The sequence below is a fragment of the Mytilus trossulus genome, chromosome 4 (assembly GCF_036588685.1).
Source record: "Mytilus trossulus isolate FHL-02 chromosome 4, PNRI_Mtr1.1.1.hap1, whole genome shotgun sequence".
Taxonomy (NCBI): domain Eukaryota; kingdom Metazoa; phylum Mollusca; class Bivalvia; order Mytilida; family Mytilidae; genus Mytilus; species Mytilus trossulus.
In genome coordinates, this window is record NC_086376.1 from 63,821,709 (window position 1) to 63,839,443 (window position 17,735).

A 17,735-nucleotide genomic window follows, 5' to 3' on the forward strand; every position below is an offset into this window, starting at 1 on the left:
AGCAAAATCTGAAGGAAACACAACAACTTTAAGAGGATATACACAGCTACTTTTGCAAAGGTACTATTGCTGTACTAATAAAATGCAGTACTGGAAATTTAATTTTAATATTTAGTACTATTTCTTTACTTAAAAACTATTGAAATATTTAGGTACATGTACTTGTAATTTACAGTACTTGATTTGTACTAAATATTTTGGTACAGAAATAATACAATATTCCATGTTTGAAAATCATAAATTAAAGAGATTTGAAATAGAAAAACTTTCAAAATGCTGAAAATGTAACGGTAGTAACCAAAAATCTGTAGTACCCAAATTTCAAGTATAATTAAAGTACTGTAAAATACAGGTACCTAAATATTACAATAATTTTAGAGTAACAAAATAGTACTGAATTTCAAAAGTAGACTTCCAGTTCTACAATGTTTTAGTACAGATATAGTACCTATGTAAAAGTAGCTATGTACAAGTGGTTCCCCTTAAACTTATCACATTACAAACTTTAACATGTAAGCTATGCAAAACATTCAAAACCTGAGGGGCAAAATAATGTACATGGAAATAAGATGTAACAATGATAATGCATCTACATATATACTATTAGTCTATAAATAGTGGTCCCCCTAAATATGACATAATCACAAACTATTATATGTTAAGTCAGCAAAAGTTTCAAAGTCAATGGCCCATGACTGAGGAGGCATTGGGAATGAAATGTGCTGCATACAAAATTTATCATTGACCTACTACTTTGCTTCCCTATAAATTGGCCTAAGGGAAGGATTGTGCCTGATGTTCATATGATGAAATCATAATCTTTCAGTCAGTTTAATTGAAGTCTGGAGCTGGCATGTCAGTTAACTGCTAGTAGTCTGTTGTTATTTATGTATTATTGTCATTTTGTTTATTTTCTTTGGTTACATCTTCTGACATCAGACTCGGGCTTCTCTTGAACTGAATTTTAATGTGCCTATTGTTATACGTTTACTTTTCTACATTGGTTAGAGGTATAGGGGGAGGGTTGAGATCTCACAAACATGTTTAACCCCGCCGCATTTTTGCGCCTGTCCCAAGTCAGGAGCCTCTGGCCTTTGTTAGTCATGTATTATTTTGATTTTGGTTTCTTGTGTACAATTTGGAAATTAGTATGGCGTTCATTATCACTGAACTAGTATATATTTGTTTAGGGGCCAGCTGAAGGACGCCTCTGGGTGCGGGAAATTCTGGCTACATTGAAGACCTGTTGGTGACCTTCTCCTGTTGTTTTTTTTATCTGGTTGGGTTGTTGTCTCTTTGACACATTCCCCATTTCCATTCTCAATTTTACTAATCACAAAAAAAACAGTGTTGACGATGCCAACGTCGCAAATGCCATTTTAACACCATGTCTGAGGACAAAAAGTATTTAAACCAGGTTGAAATAGTCCAGCGTCATGTGCCTGTTTTGCCAACAATTGATATACAGGTGTCACATCACCACTTACTCCCTCAAATTTAGAACGTTTTTGAAAGTAGGCCTACTAGGACAAAAAATAGTGCATTTGATGTCATTGTTTACTTAAAACTAACCAACAAATTGGCAGAAATGAAACTTTTGGTGAAAGAGAAATATATACTAAGACCATTTTGAGCTAAAATTTACTTGTTTATGAGTTTGCATTCAAAATTGAGGATTAATGCACTCCATGGTATACTAATTTAAGATTTCCAGAAAACCAGGGGTTATTTTTAGTGGTACCTCTATTCTGAAGATATATAATTTTAAACATCTATTGAAAATTCAATTATTGGCATGTAGAAAGCTGATACATGTACGATTCAGGATATATCTGGTTTCTTTGAAGTTAAACTTAAGGTAAAATATTTAGAAAGCTGTGAAATTGTAAAATTTAGTTGAACAGATAGGGACTTTTAATTGGTGGTATGACACCTACAAGTAAGAATACCAGTAGTATGGGTAGCATGTTCCAGGAACTTGACTGGAAATTATTAGAAGACTGGGGAAACAACTGAAATTTGTGAACAAGGTAAAAGATCTTGTGTATGCACCATGAATAATTTCTCACACTTATATCAGCAAGCAGACAAGTGACTTTACGTACAGATTTTTTTATGCAATCTTTACAAGCAACAGTGCCTGAGGCGTCCTTTGTATCTTAAGCTTTCAAAACTCTCTTTCTAGTTTTTTTCGGTCTCCAAATTGCTAAGAAAGTCACATCTTAGATTAGAGATGTGCTGGCAAGGATACAAACACAGAAATCAGGCCAGATGAAGGAGAAAAGAATGTGTACCACCTTATTTGGGTTTTATCATGGCAACACAGGATATAAAATAAATGAAAACTTCAATACTTGACATTCTTTTGTTACACAAAGGTTGACCTATAAATAAACAGCTGAGTGTTATTGGTACCAAGTATGGCCAGTGCTCAGTGATAGGTATACAATGTATATGTATCAGAATAAACAAATTTTGAGATATACATTGGTGAGACAGAATCACAACTTTAAAATCTATCAGACCCAAACTTTGATCAAAAGGCTGTAAGAAAAACTTCAGTTTTCCTGCATAACAAAGATAAATCATAGAATATGACATGCTAAAATAGAGTTATGTTTCTAAGCACTGTGTGTGAGCATCAACATTTTTTTTACGTATGTCTGTTTAGATAAAAACTACTTCAGGTTTTGATGATTTAGTAATAACATAAAACGTAATGAACAGGATTATATAATTTATTGTGATGATTAAGTTTCCTCCTGTAAATCTTCTTGGTTTCATATACCATTTACTTAGTACCTAGAAGGAACCTAAAAAAAAAAAAAAAAAAACAGTTGTAAAGTCAAATTATCAATTTGTTCATATAATGCAGTTGTCATCCTAACCAATAAAACTGACATTGTATTTTATTTAGAGTGAGTGTCATTATCATATAACATATATATAAAACACAAGCTGAAAAAGATATATAAGGAGGTATGATAATCTGGCTCCCTTTTATTGATAAATAGGATAGGATGATTTAATCTGGACATTTTAGTGTAGAATTGACACAAACATATAGAAATTGACATAATTACCAAAAGGAGCCATTTTAAATTTTTAGTTTGGCAAATATCATACCTGTCAACCTTACAGAATGAAATCTCAGGTCATAACGTGTACAAACTTTTTCAAGCTGAATTTCAGTATTTTAGGGACATTTTTTCTTATAATTCAAAGTTTCCAAAACATATTCACTAAATGTTAAGAGTAATCTAAAATTTTATTAATTATTATTTCATTGCACTTTTTAAAAAAAAGCTTTTGATAAATTTGTGTAACACTGCATCAATTCCTTTTCTTGTTGATTTTTATACAATATACTATATCTGATTATCTTTACATGCATGATATCAACTTCAAGAACAATTTTGAATGGTGATAAAAAAGGGGAAGTAACTCAAGTTGTACACAAATTATTGTATGGACTAAATATTGAGGTTTAAATATTTTTCTGGGATACAGACTTGTTTTAAAATCTTACCTTGGGCACTGAACATTTTGATAGTACTGGTAAATCAGATTCTGTGTGAATCAGGGTTTTACATTTAATTTGCATACAGTCTTTTATTCAATGGTGATTAGTAATAAAATACCAAGTATAGTACATCTAGAACTAAGCATAGTTATAAATTTTGTAGCATTAAAAATTAGTTCCATACCATTCATTTCTTGCTGTGACTGCTTCCTTTCTAACCAATCTTTTCTTGTCATCTAATGCCTTCTCTAATCCCTTAATAACTTGTACTTTGTATGGTAACACTGTGTGTGTAGGTAATACTGTTAACACACCTAAACACTGCAACGCACTTTGTCGTAATTTCTGAAAAAAATAATATAGTAACACTGAGAATACTGTTTTGGTTAGCTTAGTATTCATATTTAATTATTTCACAAAAACAAAACACACACTAACAAATCTAGTTAGTTTTGAGGAATTAGCTGATCAAGTATTTTGTATCTGATTTATGATATTCAAACCCCAACTTAAAAAAAACTATGAATGTGTTTGTCCACTGTTAATTGATTGTAACTGAATGTTGTATATTTAATGACCAGTGTCCATTGTCAAAGACTGGATAGTTTGTCATAATGCCTTTTTTTTTTTAGTCCCCCCCCCCCCCCCCAATATTTAACATATATCAGCATAACTAAAATACAATTGCTAATTATGGTTATATTTAATGATTTAATATCTGTCTTTAAATATGTATGAGGGTAGTTCTGAAAAGAGCAGAATTTAATTGTTAATTCATGAATATTTACAATTATATTATATGAATAATGTGATAGAATATTTCAATTATGAGAACCGTAAGACTAAGCTTTTTTTGTGTGTATATTCTTTCCTATTATACCACAAAAATCTGGTATAACAGTTTTTGTTGAAATTTACAATGATAAATGTGCTAATAATTTTATGAATTTCAATTAATTCATATATTACATTGTAGTTATGTCAATACATGAATATGGTACCCATATATCACAAAAAGAAACTGGCAGCAAATGGAACAATTTGTTCCCAAGTTGAGATTTTTAATAATAGAGTTATACCTACCAGTGAAAATTGACATTTATTAAATTAGAATATAATTCGTGTTAACTAGTTCTCATCGCAAACATCTAGGTGATCTAGAAATAAAAACATCCCTAGGATGTCCGATCACCTTACCTGTGTAATACACACCACTACAAATCAATGTCCACAGCATAAAGTTCTAATGTCAGTTACATATTGCAGGAGACAAAAATTTTTGTATGCATTTTTATATAATTTAATTTTGAATGTAACACGTCTCCTGATTGGCTGAAGTTATTTTGTTATGAGCCCATAGACATAATTCAGTTATGTGACCATGACGTCATCAACGTTCTTTCATGGTTTTCTACGGTTTAAAATGGAATTTAGAATTAAATTATAAGAAATGACTGTAATATTTTTTCTGTCTATTTGAAATAACATAAAATGTGGTGCACAGTTAAATAACCCACTACGGGTGTTATTCACTGTGCACCACATTTTTTATGTTATTTCTTCATAGACAAAAAAAACATTACAGTCATTCCTTAAATAAAATCTTCATAGTTTGGTAACAATCTTTTATCAACTTAATCAAGACTAATGTTTACTGTTTTTGATATTATAGCTATTTTCTTTAAATTTACTATTGAATACACATACATGATATCACATTATATAATTAGTATTCATTATTTCTAAAAGACATAAACTTGTTTGCTTTAGGTTAAACGAGATCTTTAAAGTTATAGTCATTTCACTAACAACCACCAATTTCTGTGGAAAATTAATTTTCAAAACAATTTTTTACCATTGAGGTCTGTTCTTTTGCTAGTTTGAGAAGCTGAGGAACCAGGGAATCTATATGCTTGGCAACAACTTCTGGTGCATCATGGGTAAGGTCATACAGTGTATCCATGGTAGATGTCTGAAGTTCAAGGTCATCACTCAGTAAGGAATGAACCATCAATGGAAATAGCTAAAAATATTCAATAGATTTAAATATAAGATAAACAGGTAGTACCTTAGTGTGACAATGTAAATAATTACAGTCACAATACCTTAAAAGTTACCTTGTTTCCGTGGTCTCCTGCCTCTAACAGCCACTTTCAAACCCTCAAGAATGTTTTCTCAATAGAATTTAACTAATTTCAACAATCATCTGTCCAATACAATCAGAGATTACCAAGTTTTTGCAAAAATTGTCAAGTTTCAGTCTTAATTACTGTTCCTACATCCTATATAATTAGTTACTTTTAAGGATGTCTGCTGCTCTAATTTAAAATAACAAGGATTTCATGTGGTTGCTTAAAATGAAAACAACTTTGATATTTAAACAAAATAAAGTAATAAAATCATTAGTCTCGTGTGTAGTTTTCAAAATACGAGACATTTAGAAAATGGCGGGAAAAGGGTTTTCTTCAGACTTTACTATTTGTTAACATTGGAATTGTTTTTTACCCTTTAAACCAAGAAAAAATAACAAGGATTTCATGCCGCCGGATCACTAAATCTTAAATGATCTATTGAACAGATTTATGAAGACAAAAGTGGGGTGTCGTGTAAAAAAAAATTTAATACATTTGGATGGATAAAACCTGAGAAAATCGAAAATATGACAAGAATTCAAAAACATGACCAGCAGACATCCTTAAATAGCAATACAATTGAGGATGTTTAATATATGGTGGTCAACCATAGTTATAGCAGAAAAACTGACCAATATGTATTTACATGAAATAAATGTCTCCAAAACCAAGTAACTAAAATTATGATATAACTTCCAGAAATCCCATGGGACCTTTTGAAAAGGCTAATTTGCCATTTTTTGGACCTTTTATAGTTGACAATGCTGTATGGTCTTTGCTCATCAATGAAGGCTGTATTTAATGCTGTTAAGTTTTGTGTCATAAAGTTTCTTGGTGAGCATTGTCTCATTGGCAATCTTATTACATCTTCTTCTCTTCATAAGAGAGTTTTATTTAGTTATATGTCTGACATAAAAGTCACAGTGAGTTAAAGATAAACTTACAGGAGGCAATTCATTTATCAACACTTGTTTAGGTAAGGTTTTTAACATGGCTGACAACACCCTGAGATAATTCTTTCTTGTATCTAAAATGTAAATTTAGAAACAAATTTGATTTAATTTCTAATACATATAATTTAAACTAAATCTTAAGCTTGTTACTAAATAATATTCTTGCCTAAGTATAACTCTACTTTTGTGACATGTAGAAAAGCAAAAGAATGAACTTAGGATTCCTTTATTTTTGTTTTCAATAACTTATGTGGCTATTTTTGTGGATTTTTGATTTCATGGTCTTGCCAAATTCTGCATCTTAACATATCCAGGGGTGAATCAAAACATTTTCAAAGGCAAAGGTCTTTACCTATAATAAAAGGGAGGTTCAAACTATATGTTCCCATTCAAATGGATTGATTTTCCAAAAAAGGGTTCCCAAAGTTGTCTCATTAGCAATAATACAACATCTTTTTATATTATACAAAGAACAAGAATGTGTTCAAAGTACTTGGATGCCCCATCCGCACTATCATTTTCTATGTTCAATGGATCATGAAAATGTGGAAACATATCTAATTTGGCATTAAAATTAGAAAGATCATATCATAGGGAACATGTGCTCTAAGTTTCAAGTAGATTGGACTTCAACTTCATTAAAAACTACCTCAACAAAAATTTTAACCTGAACCAGGACAGACAGACGTAATAACAAACAGACGAACAAACGGACAAATGAACAGATGGACGCACAGACCAGAAAACATAATGCCAATAACTGTTGCATAAAAATAAATCCTAAGTATCAGATGTAGATAATATTACTTTCATCATTTAAATTCTTTGAATTTTTGTACAAGGTTTAAATTTTTCACTGAATGATAACAGTTCCCTTCCCATTAATAGAGTTGAAATGAATGAACATTATATTTTCACATGAGTGTATACACAGGCATTATCAATTAACATATAATTGGAAGAAGCAATGTGTGAAAACTTTCATGTTTAGTAAATTACAAAATAACATAGTGACACAGGTATTCTATTTATTTATTTATAGGTCTTTTTGAAGAAAAACATAAATGTGAAAATCGAAGCTAGCAAAATAACGCTAGTTATAATGTGATTGTATCAAAACTTGACAGTAATTGCCCAAGAGAGAGTAAATTATCTACCTTGACCAGTGGTATCAAATGACTTGACTAGATGTGAAACATTTTCTACAAACAGTCTCTGTTTATACATCATGCGTATTACAGCTTTCATTTGTCTGTTTAATACATCATCACTGTCAGTTAAAATTGTGTTGAAACCATCTGCAGCTTCTCGTCCAATGTCAGGGTCACTTAACAAAGACATGAGCTAAAAAGACAAATTATTGCAGTTCTTTTATGTAAAATGGTGATTTTTCAATGTTATTTTTTTTTTTTTAAGGTATAAGATATTGATAGAAACATTACTCCATACATATTTATTGATTTTTTTGTTTACAGGATTCCAATGTGTAGGTCATCAATTTTACAAGTAACAAAAAATAGGACAATAACTTATGAAAAGTTACAAAATAATTTTCCACATAAATGTATCATTATCTAATTGAATATATCGGATAATCGGATATTTTTAGCTGACATTATGGGTATCCGATTGGCCGGAGTCTACTGTACTATCTTTCCATTTTTATCATACGACAAGCCATAAATATCTTGTGATCAGTGGTAAAATAACCAATAACGTCTTTTGCAAATTTCAATCATGACAGATTTTACTTTCAGTTTTTTTTTGCATCAGAACAATTTATAGACTTGGTTTATAAAAGTCACCTCAAGTAAAGAAATGTCTGATGTGTGTACTATACTGGTACTTACAAATAGAATCATTGTTTGTGCCCTCTGATGACCTCTCATTACTAAAGCTTTAGTCAACCATATAATAATCTGTAAATCTGACAGTCTACTCTCAGAGGTTTTATTTTGCACTGTTTTCTCTATGTCTGATAAATCTATGGTTTGTAGAACTGAAATATAAAAATTACTCAATAAGATTTTATATTTTTCAGTTACAGAACTTATAATCAGTGTTGTGTTATCATAGGGAAATTAGATGTGGATTTTTACAGTTATATTTTTTTTTAAATGTTTTTTTATTTAAGAATTAAATGAAATTAAACACTCTTGATTTGATAAGTGACTTTCAGATTTGAATTCTCTTGGAGTTTGGTATTTTTGTTTTTTTACTTTCTATTCATTGGTCACATGTTTCAGTTGCTTGTTAACCATACTACTTAGTTAATTAAGTTGCTTTGTAGGATGTTACAACATCTAAATTTGTCTGTTTTTTTATGCAATGCATAAATACCCAAACTTAATTTAACTTTTTTATTTTCAGAATTAAGCGATAAATTATCTTTTAAAACTGCTCAATAATTCATCTAAGGATTTAAATGTGCAACAGAACAGATATTTTAAGATCTACAATTATATTTCAACTCCTCAGCTAATTTTTAAGTGATCATTCCTCCATATATATTATAAGCTTTCTGATGAGAGGGGGGTGAAACATAATTCCACCACAAGAGAAATTTAATAGCAGCAATTCTAGTTTTATCAGTATCACTGGAACATCATATGACTTGAAATAACTTCTGACTACATTTACTACTTCCTGCAAATGAATAAAATGTCAGTGTTTCATATTATAAAAAAGAAGATGTGGTATGATTGCCAATGAGACAACTATCCACAAAAGACCAAAATGACACAAATATTAACAACTATAGGTCACCTTACGGCCTTCAACAATGAGCAAATCCCATACCACATAGTCAGCTATAAAAGGCCCTGATAAGACAATGTAAAACAATTCAAACGAGAAAACTAACGGCCTTATCTATGTAAAAAAAATGAAAGAAAAACAAATATGTAACACATAAACAAACGACAACCACTGAATTACAGGCTCCTGACTTGGGACGGCACATACATAAAAAATGTGGCAGGGTTAAACATTTTTCAAGGAAATGTCCATGTTATGCAAAGGACAGAGTTCACTAATGGCACAAAACGGCCTAAAATATCAACTTTATCATAAAACACCAAAAATGTCTCAATTTGGTTCATAAATGGGTACATTTCAAGAGTCTAAATGCTAGATATATCAGTTCTTTTCATAAAAGTTTATAATATTCTCCAAAGTAAGCCCATTTTGGACATATTGTCAAAATATGATGATTTTGTGCATTTTTCAGACCTTAAAGCTTCAGAAACACCTTGGCCGCCACCTACGATCCAAAATGTGTTGTAACCAAAATATTCCAATTTCGATACAGATTTCGTCAATATAAAATCTTTTTGGGTCATAGATGGTGGCCAAGGTTTATTATACCAAAAACAATCAAAATCATGGGGAAAAAAAGTACCAAAATTGACCTTTTAATAAAAATTATGTTTGTTTAAGGGGTCATAGCTCCATAAATTTTAAAGAAAAGTGCAAGAAATTTTGTTTTTGTTTAAATAGTATTATCACAAGTATTTCTTCGTGAAGTTTCTACTATTTTGGCCCTATTAAAAAAACGTTAAAAAAAATCAAGGCCAATTTTAATCCTTCGTGAACCTTGTCCTTCCCAAGTGTATGAATTATACAGACCTGATGGGGACAACGTTTAGAAAATGGTAAAGTCAGTCATCTACATTGACAAAACAAAACTGTAGAATAAGACAAAGTAAAACTTACTATCAGGATGTTTGTTTACTATTCCAGCCAAACATTTACATGCCTCTGTTTGTGTAGTTCTGTGAGGTGACGTTCTAGACAGGTTTAACAATTTCTGGACATATTCATCTTCATCTATGAGCTGCAAGAAATATTAAAGTCATTTTTAATGTTTAGTTAGTTTTTATAATTTACTCTTATTTTGAATGAAGCTGTCTAACTTTGAAAAATTTCATGATTTTTTCAAATAAATATAAATCATTCTTTTGGCATTACACTAAATAGCAGTTACTATTTACATTTTTCGGTATTTCAGGGCATCTAAAAACACGATGACCAAGAATTGATTACTGTAAATTCAGAAATTATTGCGTGCATTTATTATTGCGATTTTGTCATTTTACACTTGAATGCGATTTAAATTTTTACGATTTTGAGAAAAGTCATGCTTAATTCAGTTAAAATATTACAAAATGCGAGTTTTAATTATTGCGTTTACAACTCAGTCGCATTATTTGCAATAATAAAAACCTCGCAATAATTTCTGAATTTACAGTATGTATTTTACTTCATAACTTCCAAAAAAAAATATTAATGAACTTGATTCATCAGAAGAAATCTAGAATATTTTATAATTCAATTGAATGTACATGTAAAAAGCTGTTAATAAATCTACCTTTTCATTACATGTACAGATAACTGGTGTTACCATAGATACCATCTGTGTTTGCTGACATGGTGACGAAACCTACAAAAGAAATCTTTTGGTTTTTTATGGACTGTAATCTATTCAAAACTATCTTACATTTTATAGAATTTTGAAAACTTATTAAAAAAACAATTTACATCTAAATTAATTAATGCAATATTGTATCACTATTGGAAACCTATCTCATAATAAATAATACATTGTAACAGCAAAAAAGTGATTTTAGACTGAATTGATATTTGCTCATTGAAACACTATTTTAAGGTATAATTTCTTCAAACAACCATGTTAAAATTTGTACATAGTACTTCAAGTAACGGTACTTCAAATTTTGTGGAAAGACAAATGGTGTATAAACAGCAGGGCAGAGGGTCATAAAACTAACTTTACGCTGTAATGGGTATAAAACTTGTGCTAAAAAAATCCAATCAAGTATATAATTGGTTGATTTCTTAATCTAAGCACAATAACCATACTGATAGGTTTTATAACAGTACAACTTACATCAAGAGGATTAAATGATCCATCAGTAATGTCTATATCACTTGTACTTCCATGTAAAAATATCTTTGTAACTAAAGAGTAAAGAGCTTGCAGTTGACTGAAAATAAAACATCATTAATTAACATATATTTTACTGTGACTTGATTATGAGTGTTGCTGTTTAACTGTAACTACTAAATGAGTTTAAGTTGACAATACAAGTGGGGCAATAAAAATAAAAAGTTGGAATAAAGTCCATTGAACAAGATAATGGATGCCTGTTTTAAAGTCCAGATACAAAATAAATGCACAAAATGATATGATATGAACATTGACCATGTTTTGTATTAGACTGACATCCTGAGACAGATTAAAAAGATGCTAGGGGCTGTCTTTTCAAAATGCTATATTTCTAGAGACAACATGGTATTCAAAATTCCCTGTTTATCAGGAATAAGCTATATAAAAGGAGTAGGTTCAGCAAGACCACTTTTTGGCCCCAAAATATAGCAGTTTTACAAAATTGTTAATATGTTAACTTTTATTTATTTATTAGACAGTAGTATGCTTCTGTTACATAACAATGCACATATATCGGGTACTAGCACCATTAAGTCATGCTAAACAAGTGAAACTGCGAGCTACTGCTCACTGATGATACCCCCGCCGCAAGTGGATAATATAAATAGTGTAAAAATATGCAAGTGTTCAGTAAACAGGAAGTTGTCGAGTGATGAATCTGAAAATGCATCACACAGTATAGCTGACCTATATAAATCCTGAAACCAAATTTCAGAAATCCTTGTATTGTAGTTCCTGAGAAAAATGTGACGAAAATTTTCAACTTGGTTATCATGTGTAAAATCATACAAGTGTTCGGTAAACAGAAAGTTGTCAAGTGATCAATCTGAAAACGCATCACACGGTATAAATGACTTAGATAAACCCTGAAACCATATTTCAGAAATCCTTGTTTTGTAGTTCCTGAGAAAAATGGGACGAAAAATATTCATGGGACGGACTGACTGACGGACGGACGGACTGACAGACAGAGGTAAAACAGTATACCCCCCTTTTTTGAAAGCAGGGGTATAATTACTGAAATCTTCACAATTCTGGCATTTTTGTTTAATTTTAGACTGTTTTCGTGTTCATCTTTAATATTGAAATGTAAGTTGTATTTTATGATTATACATATCATATATAAAGGTTAAAGGTGAACATGGATGCCGCCACTTTCATTTTTGACAAAAACCATCTGAAAAGTAACATTTTTTGGCATGTTTGGTAGATTTTTCATATCTGAGCTTGAATCGGATCGTTTTTAATGACCCAATCAGTTAAAATCGTTCACATAAAATTATTGATTCAAATGAAATAGACACTTCAGTGTTTAAAAGTAATCAAAATCTTTCGTCAGATGAACCTGAAATTTGAGGCCAAAATTGGTGCTTACCGGACCTACTCCTTTGTAAGGCAAACACTGTTAGGTAAATCAAATAGTTTCTTCATTTTGCCAGTGAACTTAACAGTTACCATAGTGTGAATGTATTTATAGTGTCTTATTGTCCAATCATTTCTCAAACCTATTGTATAAACTTCAACCAGTTAAAATGGCATAAATACCTGTTATCACATTTAATTGCAATACACTGTACACAACGAGAGAAACTGTTAATAATTCTAGGTGAATGTAGCACTGACGTAGAAGATAAACTATTCTGTATCACAGTTTTATAAATGTTCAACACAACATTGCTATACAAATATTCGAAAGACTTCTTGTCATCCAAGTTTTTCTGAATTACTGTTAGTAAACAGCTGACTAGATTATTAGTTCTTTGTTCTGCTTTATCATTCTCCATTCCTGTAATAAAATATATTTTGTAACAAATGTGTGATCATTTATAACTAATGTCATTGAATATTTTAAGAACATATTGTACACCGAGTTATAATGGCAAAATATCCTGTAACATTAAAAAGGTGAGTATTTTTCCTATGATTTTTTTTTTTTAGAGAGATCTATATATAAATGGAGACTAACTTACGTGAAGTTATGAATCGATGAACATATAAAACAAATGCAAAATGTCATTTAACATGGTGAGACAAACCTTAACATTAACATGAAGTTATATTTAATGAATATGCATGTGAAGTTATTCATACGACCCATCAATCATGAAAGGGTTTTGTACATGTAAAAAGAGTTTGTTAACTACTTCCTATAAATATCATAATCTATACACTACATTTCATTTGATCTCAGTGGAAAGTTGTCTCATTGGCAATCATACCACAACTTCTTATTTCTATACATGTACTGAGAAAAATATCATTGAGACAAAATGTCCTAATGAAAAGATAAATGTTTTCATCTGCTCACATATCAGCTCCCCTAAATTGGCATGCTTTATATTCTTGCTGATAAATCTATTTAAGGAACAACTGTAATATTTGTAATACTGTAGTCTATGAGCTGATAGACAAAACACTTTCAGCCAATCAGAATAAGTGTTGCATCCAAAATAAAATTATTATCAAATATAAAAATACCATTGTCCTATATGGTTAAGGCCTTGATTTAATTTACTATAAATGTAACTAACCACTGATTACTTTACCTGTTGCTGACTTTCCTGATAAAACTTGTAACAATTCTTTTGATACCATAACCAGGGAATTATAACTAATGGTTACTGTTGATAATACAGCATTAATCTCATTATCCATGTCTTCTGAACCTGAAATAGATGTGTATAATATCATTGATTTTTATACATAAACAGTCTGAGAATTTTATGATATAAGGGCTACTTTGAGAGTCTTAAATTTTAACCTCAGTTATTTCATAATGGCAAATCACAATAGACTGAACACTTTGCTTGGATTTTAAAATTAACCAGCCATGACTTTGTACATAAAATAATTTTCAATTGTAATTTTATTTTAGATTCTGTAGAAATGAAAATTATAACCAAACAGTTACCCGTAACATTCATTTTATAACAAAACAGTTATGGTTTGGTTGTTGTCGCTTTGACACATTCCCCATTACCTTTCTCAATTTTAGATACATTGATTAAACTTCTTGCAATAAGTGTGCATACCTTTTACTACATTTTTTAGTCCATCTTTTAACCTTTCAAGTACTTTAGGGATTACTGTAGATTCTAAGACGTCTGTGTGCTTTTCAGCAATGGTTTTTAAAGGCTCCAAACAGGATTTCCTTCAATAAATTTATCAAACAATTAGTAAAGGACAGACTTTGAAAGAAATCGATGTACTAATAGCTAATGCATTCTGGGTAAAATTTTCAAAACCATACAGTATAATATTTGGACAATTTGTTACTAAGAGATAAGAACAATTATCAAAAGGCTAATATATTCTGAATGTAGAAATTATATTAGATAAACTATTTGAGTGCCGATTACGTAGACAAAGATTTGGATTTTGTTAAATTGCTTACACATTTCTTTGGTTTGGCTTACTTGCAAACTGACATGATTGAAGAATGCTTTGTTGAATTTATAGCCGATGCTCCATCTGACGATATTTGCATGACGTTTGCCGATTATATATTGGAATTTTGTATAAGATGGAAAGACGAGATTACCACCAACCATTTGGGCATCACATCCTGAACAGAGGATAAGAGAACAACGAATTGTGCCGAGCCTTTAATGCCCTATTGCAGAATGAGTTGTTTTACGCTACCCATCTTAACATTTTGTCTTTGTCAATGACTTATTGAAACTACAACCAACACTGTACATAAAAATGCGAACTTTAACTGTAAAAAGCACCCTTTCGAAAATATGAAAAGGAGAAGATGAACTTCCTTCTCGAACAAAATACAAAAAAATTTGTAAACGGTGAATGTACTACTGTGGACTCTGTACGACGTGTTGGCTACACTGAAATATTCTGCCAGAACTGACTTATGAACTCTTATCAAGATATATCTGATTAGTGCTGACTTTTTAACATACGTTTTCATACGTTTTAATGATGAATTTTACTTGCATGTTATGATAACCTTGAATAAATATTTATTTATTCTATTGGCTTTGTTTTGATCAACAGATATTTCTTAATTATTTGCGGAAAAATTATAATTTATTTTCAGGAACAGTACCTTTTTTCCGGAAAAAAAAGATATTTATTTGCGAATTGAAATTATTTTTTTTCCGGAAACATCATATTTTTTTCCAGAAAAGTAATGTCAATTTGCGGAAACATAAAACGCCGGAACAGTAGTCCAAATGATTATGGCATCTTGAAAGGCTATTATATTTTTTTCTCTGACACCTTACATCTACAGGAAGACCTCAAAGCAAAAATTTAAAATAGCCTTCCAAGATGTCATAATTATTTGGACTAGATGTACAGTAACAGTACACAGTGACTTACCTAACGTCCTTGTCTTGATCATTAAAAGTTTTATCTAGAATTAGCTCTGTATACACCTTTGTATCTTCTCCACTAACTTTTAACATCTCGTTAACACCTGAGATCCCAGTCATTCTCAGATGTGAACTTGAATCTATTAATGCTGACTTGATGATGGTTGACAACTCAGGTATGTAGGTCAGGAAGACTTTGTGACCTATATTCAAAACATATGTACAACACAAATCAGGTCAACAAAACTTTGTAAATTCTTGTTTTTAATTCTTTCAGTTTATTCATTGTCACAAATTCACTCACAGTAATTTTTGATGGGAACGAAAATTTCCTTGATATCTAAATTAATTTAAAAAAAAATATAAATTCATTCAAAACTTATAGCAAGTGCTCATTAGATTCTATTATAGAAATGAAAGATTTCCTTTTTTTACAACCATACTGGAAGAGGTGTTCAGGTCTAACTTATCATCAGTATTGTAAACTGTTGACAACATTAAATTTAATCAAGGTTCCAATCTTTCACTTAAAATTGTCTACGTTTTATGTGAGCGACACATTTTAGTAAGTCTAGTTGAAAAATTCTGGTCAATCTGGTCAAGCCTATGTGATATTCCAAGTGCAAATATATGTTAGCTGAACATAATGATATAGGTTTTCTGCATATTGATGTTTATGACTTTAAATATAAATCATTTGTTCTATCAAGATCAACAGTATTTTATGTCTAACAATTTACAGTTAAAATTACTTTTACCAACAGCTTTGATAAAAATATTTTCTGACATGAACTACAAAATAACTTATAAACTTACACTGTCCCTGATTGTAGGTGCCGACAACTCTAACAAATCGACTGATCATTTCTAACACTAGTTTTCTCTGTGAATTCTGTAAATACATTTCATAATTTACAAAAAACAGACTTGTGATAGTATTGACATATTTATATTATCAGTATTTAAATTTGATATTAATGAAACCAGAATTTAATTCTTAGTCTTCACTAAATCAGAACTGAGTGAGCTTTTTTATCCAGTTTTTTTACCAATTTTATTTCTTATCCTTTATGATTTCAGCAATTTGGTACAGATGCGCATTAGTTTCTCCATAGGCCGTAATGGTAATGTTTTCTTCTGTTGCCCAGCCCATATTGTTAACTTGGATATGTATGATGGCTCGTTTCGAAGCTGAGACATTTTGACATATGTGGTTAAATTTTCCGGGTACAAAGTGAGATTACTCTTTCCGTAAATTAGCAAACACCGAGTATCCTTTTGTGATGCGGCTCCTCATGGTAAATAATCCCATTTTTAACACAATAAGTTCTTTGAAAATTTAATACTTTGAACACATTTAATAGCTCCATAGATTTTACACATTTATTCTGTGTTCCCCTACTTTCTAAATTAACTCTAATGGTTAAGCTCAGTAACTTGTTTATCATAGAAAAGTGTCAAATATCACTACACAGAGAATTTTTGTTTACACATGACTTTTGAGTTCCTCATTTCAAGGCGCATTAGTGATGTTGTCCCAGTTAACCAAACTAGCAGTTGTGGCCTTTACCTATATAGCTAGAGGGGTTAAAATAAGGTCATGATCATGGTACTCCAGACTTTTAAACAAACATGTGAAGGATTACTTGGATATGAAAATTCAGTTCAAAGAAGAAACCAAGAGATAAATACAATATATTAAGTAAATGTTAAATAGACGTAATAGAAGTGACTGTAAAGAACGTTTTTTTTTTGTCTGGGAAAATGTTTTTTCAGAGAAAAAATTGTGTATGAAATAGAATTGACATCCATGAAGAGATTACAAAGATA

The 17,735-nt window shown here is 30.6% G+C and overlaps 1 protein-coding gene across 1 annotated transcript in view; it reads right to left on the bottom strand.

Annotated features, from left to right (window-relative positions):
* Window positions 1-2,720: 2,720 nt before the first annotated feature.
* LOC134715741 (MMS19 nucleotide excision repair protein homolog) overlaps window positions 2,721-17,735 on the bottom strand; it is a 39,063-nt gene continuing 24,048 nt past the window's right edge. Inside the window, exons 13-26 of the mRNA XM_063578139.1 lie at window positions 16,722-16,797; window positions 15,913-16,108; window positions 14,607-14,725; window positions 14,121-14,240; window positions 13,120-13,360; window positions 11,515-11,611; window positions 10,978-11,049; window positions 10,323-10,443; window positions 8,459-8,607; window positions 7,766-7,952; window positions 6,600-6,682; window positions 5,379-5,546; window positions 3,708-3,868; window positions 2,721-2,813 (exon numbers count right to left, since the gene is read on the bottom strand). Of these exons, the coding sequence (XP_063434209.1) occupies window positions 2,792-2,813; window positions 3,708-3,868; window positions 5,379-5,546; window positions 6,600-6,682; window positions 7,766-7,952; window positions 8,459-8,607; window positions 10,323-10,443; window positions 10,978-11,049; window positions 11,515-11,611; window positions 13,120-13,360; window positions 14,121-14,240; window positions 14,607-14,725; window positions 15,913-16,108; window positions 16,722-16,797 (1,812 nt within the window). The 3' untranslated portion in view covers window positions 2,721-2,791. The remainder of the gene's footprint in view (window positions 2,814-3,707; window positions 3,869-5,378; window positions 5,547-6,599; window positions 6,683-7,765; window positions 7,953-8,458; window positions 8,608-10,322; window positions 10,444-10,977; window positions 11,050-11,514; window positions 11,612-13,119; window positions 13,361-14,120; window positions 14,241-14,606; window positions 14,726-15,912; window positions 16,109-16,721; window positions 16,798-17,735) is intronic.